Source organism: Mercenaria mercenaria, chromosome 3 (genome assembly GCF_021730395.1).
Source record: "Mercenaria mercenaria strain notata chromosome 3, MADL_Memer_1, whole genome shotgun sequence".
NCBI lineage: Eukaryota > Metazoa > Mollusca > Bivalvia > Venerida > Veneridae > Mercenaria > Mercenaria mercenaria.
In genome coordinates, this window is record NC_069363.1 from 25,062,337 (window position 1) to 25,074,387 (window position 12,051).

Consider the following 12,051-nt stretch of genomic DNA (forward strand, 5'->3'; position numbering starts at 1 on the left):
GTGCTGCTGAGTCCATGATTATGTGGCAATTCCTGATGATGTTCGATACCCATTGCTGATTGAAAACGAAGTGATTGGGAATTGGATCCAGTATTCATACTTAATTTTCAGAATCTGAACCAATCATGGCGAGAACCTACTGCAAACGTGACACAGATGTGTTATGAACCGAAAGAACGTATTAATAACCTTATGCGGTATACTAAAATGTGGCATGCACGTAGCATGGTCATAGCACACAAGCGTAGATAAGTTGTAGTAAGAACTCCATTGACGTAGCAAGAACGCAATGATAACCCAATGACAGCGCAGTGAGCACGCCATGCAACCTTTCCCGTCAGCACCACGCTTGTACTATGTCCTACTGGGTTTTAGTTAATCATTACTACGTCCTTCCTGCTTCCTGATTAGACCGCGTTCTCACTACATTTGTTTTGAACATGTCCAAAATTCGACCGCGTTCTCTACACTCATGGAGACCATAATTATTAATTATCATGTTCTTATCGGAGTCTACTGTATTTCTTCTACATTGTACAAGTTCTTACTGTGTCCTGCTAATTTTTACAACGTAGTGGGAACGTAGCTTAGTGTAACGGGGGTATAAATTAATATTATCTATTTACCATTTGTACTTCCAGTTTAAGCAGTCCAATGTAAGAATAACACTGTCTTGTCAAACAAAACTAACCAGTACAGCTCGCGCTTACCGGTGAATCAAGCTTTTAAATGCATTTTCTACATCTTCCTACAAGCAAACTGTTCGTATTATATTTCTGGGGTATAAATGGAGGCTTTCGATACTCTTCTTTACAGCAAAACATGTCAAGTAGCTTGATCAACCATCTGTTCACATATAGATTAGGGCTATAATGTGCATTCCTGCATCATCTGCTACACCTCTTGAACATACTAAAAAAGGTTGCCCATTAGGTCGGGCACATATGGGTGTCGGGTGTTCTATCACTTTCCTAAAATTCCTAGTCAAGATAAATAAGGCTGACCAGAGAGATCTTTGATATATTGGAACCTTTCCAATAGTTTTTGTCTCAAGTACCCGAGTCTCGTACCAATAGCTCCTCAAGTGCATTAGCAACCTCGATAAAGTCTGTCGAGGAAGACGTAATTTGTCAAACGTGCTGAAATGCTCTGCACTGCCTTATGCAAGTTAACTAAAGTTGTCGACAATCTCGTGCTTGTGTGTACTGACAAGAATATCTGACATGTACCTTATTTCAGATTTCAGCTCACTGTTCAGAGTAATATATTTCACAGAATAGTTACTAAGTGTTGTCCATGAAAGCAACTTTTATATTTTCAGCCTTACTCTTCTTTGTTACACAGTTAGCAATTTATTACGCAGACATTGTGACTGCGGGTGCAAAAAAAGGAACATTGTTTCATTTGATCCTACTAGTCCGTCACTATAATCTAATCTTGCATTTCGAAGTCCCAACTGAAAGGGGTAGTTGTCGTACTTGGTGTCATAGGAACCACAATTTTATATAGCAACTAAGTTAATTGACCTTCACATTCTCCATATTACTTACCATCTATAAACAAGGTTTCATAAAGAAATCTTTAGAATTTGCAATTTTGAAGTTATTGAAGAATCCGCCATTTGCAAATGATGGACAGACATACAGACGGACAAAATGATGTACAAGAGGAGAAAATAAGATAACAAGCATGTTCTCAATTTGTCCCTCTGTCTATGTAAAATTTCTCAAGAAACAATCTCTCCTTGTTTTGAAGAAATGCAGGATGACACTTGTGTCATATTCGTGCACTATTTATTGCCATAGCAACAACATTTGTTGCCATAGGAACAAATTTAAATGACATTGGCATTCTCTGCATTGCCATCTATTCATGTACCATGAATCACGAAAAATTCTGCTGTAGTTTCAAAGTTATTGCAGTATCCCACTCTGCATGGCTGACGTATTGACATGCATACAGGGGCAACCCATAAGCCCCATCTGGCTAAATACTGGTAAGGGAATAACAACAATGTTTCAATATGCTGCTGTGGAGGGAATTCAAGTGAAATAATATAAATTACATATATTAAAACAAAATATTCTTTAAAATATGAAAACTACACAATGATAATATTAAACTAAGTTTTAAAGGTTAGGTTTTAGCCGTTACCATGGAAACAGAAAGAAACTAACAACATTTGAATTGTTATTTTTGCATTTGATGCAAATTTAGGATTTATTTTATTATATACATTTATATTTAGTGCATTTTGGGGGTGAATGTAAATATAATGACATTTCATTAGAATCTTCTAAGGTAAATATTGAGTTTTGGCGGCCATTTTGGAAAATGGCCGCCATATCGGCCATCTTGACAGATATCAAATGGGTCCCATGAAAAAAATGTTTTTAATGCTTTAATAAATAGCTGTGCCTATTTTGGTGCTTTTCCCATTTTCTGAAGTATTTTGGCATTTTCTGTTACGAATTGATCGCACTATAACCCTTACCCTGCTGAATTTCTATAATGAACTTGTCCATCTTTCAATTTGGACAGTACCATTAACTGTTAAAAGGGGTGTTTACCAAAAAGATACTGACTGATGTTCAGGCTGATCATGATCTACATTGGTCGCAAACGCATAATCAATTGTGTCTAGCATTATAACAGGGCCGTCGCTGACATCGAAAAAGTGGTCCAGCACTGAGGAGAGGAATTTCCCATCCCCTACTCTCTCTCTCTCCAGAGAAAATTTTAAGATTTTGGATGCCAGTAAGTTGCACATTGAAAGCATTTTCTGTTAATAATTTCAGTCAGTCATGATGTTTTACAAGGATAATTTTCCAACATTGGCCAATTTTAGCAGTTCGCTATAAATGTTGATGTATTGTTTTATAGTTGAGATGTATGTCGGCATTTTGTTTGATTAAAAGCAATTATATTAGATAAATAATCATATCTTAAAAGAATAACCAAATGGAGTCCCGCGAGTGCTGAAGGGAGGAGTGTTGTGGTGGTGGGGGGGGGGGGGGGGGGGGTGAAGCACGTGAGGTGGATCCCCACCCCCACCCTGTCTCTAAGGGGGATACAGGGGTTCTCCCCCGACAAAATTTTAAGATTTGGGATGCCAGTTAGTGCGTTTTTCTTGCATCTCGAAAGCAATTTCTGTTAATTTTCCAGTCAATTTCATGATAGTTTTCAAGGATAATTACCCAACATTTGGCCAATTTTAGCAGATTGCTATCAATGTTGATGTATTTATTTTAGTTGATATCGGCATTATTTAAGATAAATAATCATATCTAAAGTAATAACCAAATAATCAGAAAAAATAAGCATTCGGTTAGTTTTGTTTTAAATACAATAGTTTGCCATTTTTAGTTCATCTGATTTTTTGAAAAAAAATGATGAGTTATTGTCATCACTTGATCGGTGTCGGCATTGGCATCGGCGTTGCCTGGTTAAGTTTTATGTTTAGGTCAGCTTTTCTCCTAAACTATCAAAGGTATTGCTTTGAAACTTGGAACACTTGTTCACCATCATAAGCTGACCCTGTATATCAAGAAACGTAACTCTGTGCTGCTATTTTAAAGAATTATTGCCCCGTTTGGACTTAGAAAATATCGGATTTATTGGTTAAGTTTTATGTTTAGGTCAGCTTTTCTCCTAAACTATTCAAGCTATTGCTTTGAAACTTGCAACAGTTGTTTACCATCATAAGCTGACTCTGTACATCAAGAAACATAACTCCATCCTGCTTTTTGCAAGAATTATGGCCCTTTTTGGACTTAGAAAATCATGGGAAGGACAATTTTTCTGTTATACAAAAAAAATCAGATGAGCATCAACACCCGCAAGGCGGTGCTCTTGTTTAAACATATGTTAGTTTTTATTTAAACAATTATTATAGATATAAAAGAAATTGGCCTTTAAATCATACTGGATTAAAGATCCAACAGATTATCGTTTAGTTATGGTTAATCCAGTCAAGCAGGGTTGATAAGTTTGACACGAAATGTGCCGAAGTTGTTGTCACACCTGCGGGCATTCATGATGGATATCGCTCTTGGTGGATGATTACATTAACAAGGCAATATTTCGACACTTTTAATCAAAGCAAAGGATGAAATTTATTGCGAAAAAACTGGTTCGGACAATTACAGCCGATATCATGCTCGGCCTTGTTTAAGCGTTAATGATTTGAAGACAATACTTTTCAAGTCGTTCATCCCCACCCTTCAAAGTTACCTGTTACATGTGGAGAACAATTAAGTACTGGTACACTCTTGAAAAACGGCGTTAAACCCAAAACAAACAAACAACATAATTGAGGGATCTTACATAAGTTAGCTGACACATTTGTATACACGAATACTGTTGAAATATTGTGCTACACCTTTAGCTAATGGGTAACTGGTTTGTTCACGTATAAGACTGCAAAATGGAGGAAAATATCTTTTGATCATGACAAAAAGATGCAGTTTTTCAAATCCAGAAATTACTATGTCAAAGTATTAGGAAAAACAATAAAAACAATATTTTTGAATGGATTAATCAGTTTGATCATAGGCAGCTTATTATAGACATGTATTGTTTTATTTGTTACAGGGGTACAGTATTAAACAACAATAACAAGGGAAAGTGGTTTAAGTTCAATGATACCATTGTAGAAGAATTTGAGATGAGCGATGCTGCAGTGGAGGCAGAATGTTTTGGTGGAACATACAAAGCTAAAGTTTATGAGCAGTGTAAGTATGCAGGCATCCTTTGAAAACAATTCAAACTGTCAATGAAAAAAAGTTGGTACCCCTCTGAAGTTGCTTAGAGCTCTAGCCTGAGAGAATGGTTATATTGGTTATATATGCGAGAGCCAGGCTTCTTGCAGGTGGCTGCCTATGCCGAAAATTATGGATGTTGAAGTGAAGCTCTGCAGTTCTGCCATGACAAGTAAAGCTAAAAAGTAACCATATACAGTTAAATCATAGTTTCAGTGTTCATAAAAACTAAGCCTCTAAGTCAAAAGGAAGGTGTGACAATTTTCACTTTGTTATACTTGAATTAATAAAATCTTGTGACATTTAAAAAGAGATGTAATTATAGAAGTAACTATATTGTATATATCTCTGATCATTTTCTTTTCAAGCTTATTAATAATATTTTGTAGCAAATTCTTACCCTGAGGATCGCCTACGTTACTGGAATGGTTACATGTTGTTCTATGAGAGGATGGAGGAGAGTATGACCCCATTGTCAGCAAAGAAAAGTAAAATTGTTACAAGAAAGTTGTGGCCTGATGGTGTTCCGTGAGTATTAACTTATATTAAGATAATTACTTATTTTATAGTGTTTTTAGTTTGATTATTCAAAATCTTTTAAATATGACATATGTGGTCACACTTTTATTATGTCTCCCACCACACAGTGTTATGGGAGACATATTGATTTACTCCAGTCTGTGTGTATGTGTGTCTGTCTGTATATCTGTCACAAAGCTTGTCTGCACTCTTAAGTCAAACATTTTTCATCTGATTTTCACCAAACTTAAACAAAATGTGTGTGACCATAAGACCTCAGCCAAGTTCGATAACTAGCCAAATCGGTCAAGGCATATTGGAGTTATGGCCCTTGAATGACCGAAAAATTCGGCCTTTTTAGCTCGACTATTCGAAGAATAGTCTAGCTATTCTACTCACCCTGGCGTCGGCGTCGGCGTCACACCTTGGTTAAGTTTTTGCATGCAAGTACATACAGCTATCATTTAAAGGCATATAGCTTTGAAACTTATTTATTCTTTTTCTAGGACAATTACCAACCTCACTGGGTCAAGTTCCATAACTCTAACATGTATTTTGAGCAAATTATGCCCCCTTTTGGACTTAGAAAATTTTGGTTAAAGTTTTACATGCAAGTTACTATCTCCAAAACTAATGCAGATATTGAATTGAAACTTCACATGTGTCTTTGGGGTTATAAAACTATTTGATAGCACCAAGTCCCATAACTCTGACCTTCATTTTGGCCAAATTATGCCCCCTTTTGGACTTAGAAAATTCTGGTTAAAGTTTTGCGTGCAAGTACATACAGCTATTACTAAAAGGCATATAGATTTGAAACTTATTTTTTCTTTTTCTAGATCAATTACCTACCTCACTGGGTCAAGTCCCATAACTCTGACATGTATTTTGAGCAAATTATGCCCCCTTTTGGACTTAGAAAATCCTGGTTAAAGTTTTACATGCAAGTTACTATCTCCAAAACTAATGCAGATATTGAATTGAAACTTTACATGTGTCTTCGGGGTTATAAAACTAGTTGATAGCACCAAGTCCCTTAACTCTGACCTTCATTTTGGCCAAATTATGCCCCCTTTTGGACTTAGAAAATTCTGGTTAAAGTTTTGCGTGCAAGTACATACAGCTATTACTAAAAGGCATATAGATTTGAAACTTATTTTTTCTTTTTCTAGATCAATTACCTACCTCACTGGGACAAGTCCCATAACTCTGACATGTATTTTGGGCAAATTATGCCCCCTTTTGGACTTATAAAATCCTGGTTAAAGTTTTACATGCAAGTTACTATCTCCAAAACTAATATAGATATTAAATTGAAACTTCACATGTGTCTTCGGGGTTATAAAACTAGTTGATAGAATCAAGTCCCATAACTCTGACATGTATTTTGGGCAAATTATGCCCCCTTTGGACTTAGAAAATTCTGGTTAAAGTTTTGCGTGCAAGTACATACAGCTATTACCAAAAGGCATATAGCTTTGAATCTTATTTATTCCTTTTCTAGGTCAATTACCAGCCTCACTAGGTCAAGTTCCATAACTCTTAACATGTATTTTGAACAAATTATGCCCCCTTTTGGACTTAGAAAATTCTGGTTAAAGTTTACATGCAAGTTACTATCTCCAAAACTAATGCAGATATTGAATTTAAACCTAACATGTTTCTTCGGGGTTATAAAACTAGTTGATAGCATCAAGTCCCATAACTTTGATATGTATTTTGGTCAAATTATGTCCCCTTTCGAACTTAAACTCTTTTGATATTTAACATTTTGGGTAATAATTTCCTGCTTCTGTGACAATATTTCGAATAGTCGAGCTTGGCTGTCTTACGGACAGCTCTTGTTACTCTTGTCCACACTCTAAGTCAAACATTTCTCATCCAATCTTCACTAAACTTGAACCAAATGTGTTTGACCATGAGACCTCAGCCAAGTTCTATAACTAGTCAAATCGGTCCAGGCATATTGGAGTTACGGCCCTTGAATTACAGAAAAATCGGCCTTTTTACTCTTGTCCGCTCTCTTAAGTCGAACATTTTTCATCCGATATTCACCAAACTTGAACAAAATGTGTTTGATCATCAGACCTCAGCCAAGTTTGATAACTAGCCAAATCTGCCCAGGCACTTTTGAATTATGTCCCTTGAATAACTGATTGGATCCACTCGTCCAGACCATCTAATTGGATCCACTCATCAAAACCATCTAGAGAAACTAGAAATTTTTCATAGGGGCAGTTGTGGGAGACAATGCGCTTTTCTCAAAAGCATCTCTAGTTGGCTTTGGCATTAGCATCTGTGTCACAAAAGCTTTGCATATAAGCAGGTTTATCAAAAATTCACACAAGTCTTAGACATCATTAGATGACCTCATAGGACAAGTTACAGGACTCTCATTTCTATTTTGTAAAAATTATGCCCCCTTTTTACTTAAAGAAACAATTTGAATAGTCGAGCATTGGCTATCTTAAGGACAGCTCTTGGTTTTCATTTTTGATGAAAGTTTAACAATGATAGTGTGAATATTTGTAGGCAATGCAGTAGTAAGCGGGACAGTTTTGTTGAGTTGACAGAATTAGTGCATAAAGGTGAAAGAAAAGGAATCTTCATGGATAAAATGCCTGCCAGTATACAGCGGTTTATACATAGTGAAAATCTCACCTTTATAAAGAATCGTGATGTCTATAATGAAGAATACTTCAGATTTGTGAAAAACCTGGTTGCTGAAAACTCTGTAAGTTCAAACATGTTGTTACAAGTTCTTGTGAGAAATAGCAACTTTAAGCATGGAAGTGTAGTTATACATTAAAGCTGGAGATATAAATGCAAAAATCTTCAGATATTGCAAAAACCAGTAAATCTTCTCATTCATGAAACTCAGTTTTAAACTGAATACAGGAATTACTTAAACATTCACAAAAGATATGAAAAATTGGCTTTTAAAATTCAAATTTAGCTGGATGAAGAGAAGTTCTATATGTCTTGTTCTACATGCATTTACCTATGTTATACAGTTTAGCAAAATAGGTAAAATAATGTATATCTACATGTCAAAGATATGTCTGTAAGTAACAGATAAAAATGATTCTCCAAAATACAGTTGAATTTATCTCCAGAATTTTAATATATTTCCTGCGAAATGTTTGTTTGTATATTAGATACACGTACTTAGAATATGTTTTTGCTATATAATTACAGTATGAAACACCACTTGAACTTAGAGATGAAACCAATTGAAAAAAATCACTGTTTAAGTGAAAATTACTGGTTCTGAAAGAATTATACTTCCAGACAATTTTTTCAAGAAAACTTAATCTTAAATTATGCGCACAGTGGTTGTTTTTTAAGTAAAACATAACAGTTGTTTCATACAATGATTACAGAATCACACGAAGCATGCTGACTATAGTGATATGTGTATGGTAGCACTAAGACTGGCTGTGAAATTTCTCTTCAATACATACTTCAGAACAAAGAAGAAAACAAGGTAAAAATGATGCTTTTTTTGTGGTCAGCCGTTCATGAGAGAGTTTTGGGTAAATGAAATATGAAAATTGGATAGTACCTTGTCCAGTGTAATGTTGCAAGACTCTGCTACACAAGCATTTTGTTTGTCACCTTAAATATTGTGTCAAGCATTTACATTTATATCTAGATAAATTTCTGTATTATGCACGGACATATAAACAACTACAGTTAACTACTGGTAATCATGTGTTTGTTTTAGCTAGTAATACATTTGACTTGGCTTTAATCTGTGTTATCAAGTCACCATCCTTGAATGTGACATGTGATGTTATGACATTATTTGTATGTAATTTTACAGAGCAGAGTTAGATGAATGGATAGATGTTATTGAGGTAGTTCTGTCCAGATGTAAGGAGGCGTGTTTCTGGATGGTAGAGTATATGGCGAGTGAAGAGGGTGCCAGCTATATCAGGTAGCATTTCCTCTCTGTTTATCCACATAATGTTAATCATCACCTTACAGTTGTTCCTACATTTAGAATGAATTACAGTTTATATTATGTTACATATTACAATTAGGAAGTTAAATCTGTTAAAGCCTGCATACTAATATACTTAAGACACAACCAGTGTATAATTCATAGCTTTGAAGGGGCAACAACATTTGGTAAAATGTACATACCTCTTTGAAATATTTAATCAAGTCTAACTGTTTGAGTAGTTTCATCGCCAATATATGTTTGAAATGTGTACAGCTACTCAAGCAACTTTTATACAGATGCTAGAGTAATATGATTTGTATCAAAGTATATTATATTTGCAGACCTTTTCTGTTGGAGTCTCCAAACACGGATGTGAGATTGTCGTTTGCTAAAATCTTAGAGAGAATGTTGTGTAGTTTCCTATCAGAACATGGAGGATTGCCTGTAAGTCACAGTGAATTCGTATATTTAGGATAGATTAATTTTAAAATTGAAATCTTAGACAGAACCGAGTCACTCTCAAGTGTTTCCTGGGATGAACAACCACTTGTGCTTTAAAATTTGGTACTGTCATACCCTCTATGGGGTGAGACCTGGAGACCTGTATGACCTCCAGGCAGGGAAAATTCAATATTGGGTGGGACCTGGGAACCTGTTTGACCTCCAGGCAGGGAAAATTCAATACTGGGTGGGACCTGGGGACCTGTTTGACCTCCAGGCAGGGAAAATTCATTACTGGGTGGGACCTGGGGACCTGTTTGACCTCCAGGCAGGGAAAATGCAATACTTGGTGAGAACCTGTGAGCTGTTTGACCTCCAGGCAGGAAAAATTCATTACTTGGTGAGAACCTGTGACCTGTTTGACCTCCAGGCAGGGAAAAATCAATACTGGGTGGGACCTGGGGACCTGTTTGACCTCCAGGCAGGGAAAATTCAATACTGGGTGGAGCCTGGGGACCTGTTTGACCTCCAGGTAGGGAAAATTCAATATTGGGTGGAGCCTGGGGACTTGTTTGACCTCCAGGCAGGGAAAAATCAATGCTGGGTGGAGCCTGGGGACCTGTTTGACCTTCAGGCAGGGAAAATTCAATACTGGGTGGAGCCTGGGGACCTGTTTGACCTCCAGGCAGGGACAGTTCAATACTGGGTGGAGTCTGGGGACCTGTATGACCTCCAGGCAGGGAAAATTCAATACTGGTTGGAGCATGGGATCCTGTTTGACCTCTAGGCAGGGAAAATTCAATACTGAGTGGGACCTGGGGACCTGTTTGACCTCCAGGCAGGGAAAAATCAATACTGGGTTGAGTCTTGGAACCTGTTTGACCTCCAGGCAGGGAAAATTCAGTACTGGGTGGAGCCTGGGGACCTGTTTGACCTCCAGGTAGGTAAAATTCAATACTGGGTGGAGCCTGGGGACCTGTTTGACCTTCAGGCAGGGAAAATTCAATACTGGGTGGAGCTTGGGGACCTGTTTGACCTCCAGGCAGGGAAAATTCAATACTTGGTGAGAATCTGTGACCTGTTTGACCTCCAGGCAGGGAAAACTCAATTCTGAGTTAGAACTGGTGACCTGTCCACAGAGAAACCACTGCATTGAATATGACTCAAGTTATTTTCTATTAGGTCATGGCATGAAGTAGTATTAGAAATGAACACATTTGTTACAATAACAGAAAAGTCAGTGTGATGTTGTTATTAAATTACTATTTATTTGCACCCATAAATACATATTTTGCTGTAATAGACCTTTGATTCACATGTTTCTTTGAAGACAGACTGTTGTGTAGTGGTAGTAATCATTATGAAAAAAGTGAATTTCTGATATTTCAGACCCATAAATGTTTAGATGAGATATTGGTGCATTTGTTACAAATGTTGAACAAAGATGTGATAGATCATTGCAAACACAGTGTACAGTATTTCCTCGTTCTTAAATGCTATGTACAGATGGTAAGTGTATATTGTATAAATGAATAGCTAAGTGATAGATTACAATATCCTTGTACCTAATACTAGATGCAATTACAGGAAGAATGATTCCCAGTATAGGATGTTAAATGTTTTATTACACTTTAATACTACAGGGTTGATAGAGTTCATGATGAAACTGTAAAAAAACAGTCTGTTGAGTTGTGACCTTAGGCCAATACAACTCCAAAGGTGTATTACCAGTCGCTGTTGCAACTATTGTTAAATGATAATTTTATCACATGCTAAATTTTACATGTTTTAAATATGTGTCAGTAAAATAAAGGGGGGTCCCAGTTAGGTGTCTGCGCAAAATGTTTTTTGATTTTATTAATATTTTGTGGTAATATACCTACATGTATTACGTTTCATTAACAAGTGTTATTGTTGCCAGTATTTACTTACTTCTATAGATATTCACATCTAAAGTGGGTGGGGTAATCTGACATGTGAACAGCCAGGAACACAATTTCTGTTATTCTTTTAAAAATAGTTCTAACTTTTTACCTGAAACTATCATGATAAAATAATTATGCAATGGACATTCACACAACATGTTGCATTTTAAATTGTACTGAATACTTTTTTAATCACAGAGCCACAAAGTGGTCTAATCAAATTTACTGATTTTCAGTGGACGAACTTTACCAAAAAGCTAAAACATTTTTCATTAGTTGAGATATTAAGGTGTTATTTTCAGCAGATATTGTAAACTAAATAAACACTAAAATGACAGTATATCAGTATATTCTGATTACTATTGGTAGAGTGGTACACTCTCAAACTGGGAAAAAGTGGGTGGGGTAAAATAATATTCGAAGCAACACTACAAAAATTGTGCAGTTGTTACGAAAT

The 12,051-nt window shown here is 36.2% G+C and overlaps 1 protein-coding gene across 1 annotated transcript in view; it reads left to right on the forward strand.

Moving 5' to 3' along the window:
- Nucleotides 1–12,051, forward strand: part of LOC123525239 (ubiquitin carboxyl-terminal hydrolase 24-like) — a 90,365-nt gene that overhangs the window by 54,918 nt on the left and 23,396 nt on the right. The window contains exons 43-49 of the mRNA XM_053538030.1: nt 4,594–4,733; nt 5,150–5,288; nt 7,812–8,013; nt 8,663–8,766; nt 9,106–9,219; nt 9,570–9,672; nt 11,059–11,178. Coding sequence (XP_053394005.1) covers nt 4,594–4,733; nt 5,150–5,288; nt 7,812–8,013; nt 8,663–8,766; nt 9,106–9,219; nt 9,570–9,672; nt 11,059–11,178 — 922 coding nt within the window. The remainder of the gene's footprint in view (nt 1–4,593; nt 4,734–5,149; nt 5,289–7,811; nt 8,014–8,662; nt 8,767–9,105; nt 9,220–9,569; nt 9,673–11,058; nt 11,179–12,051) is intronic.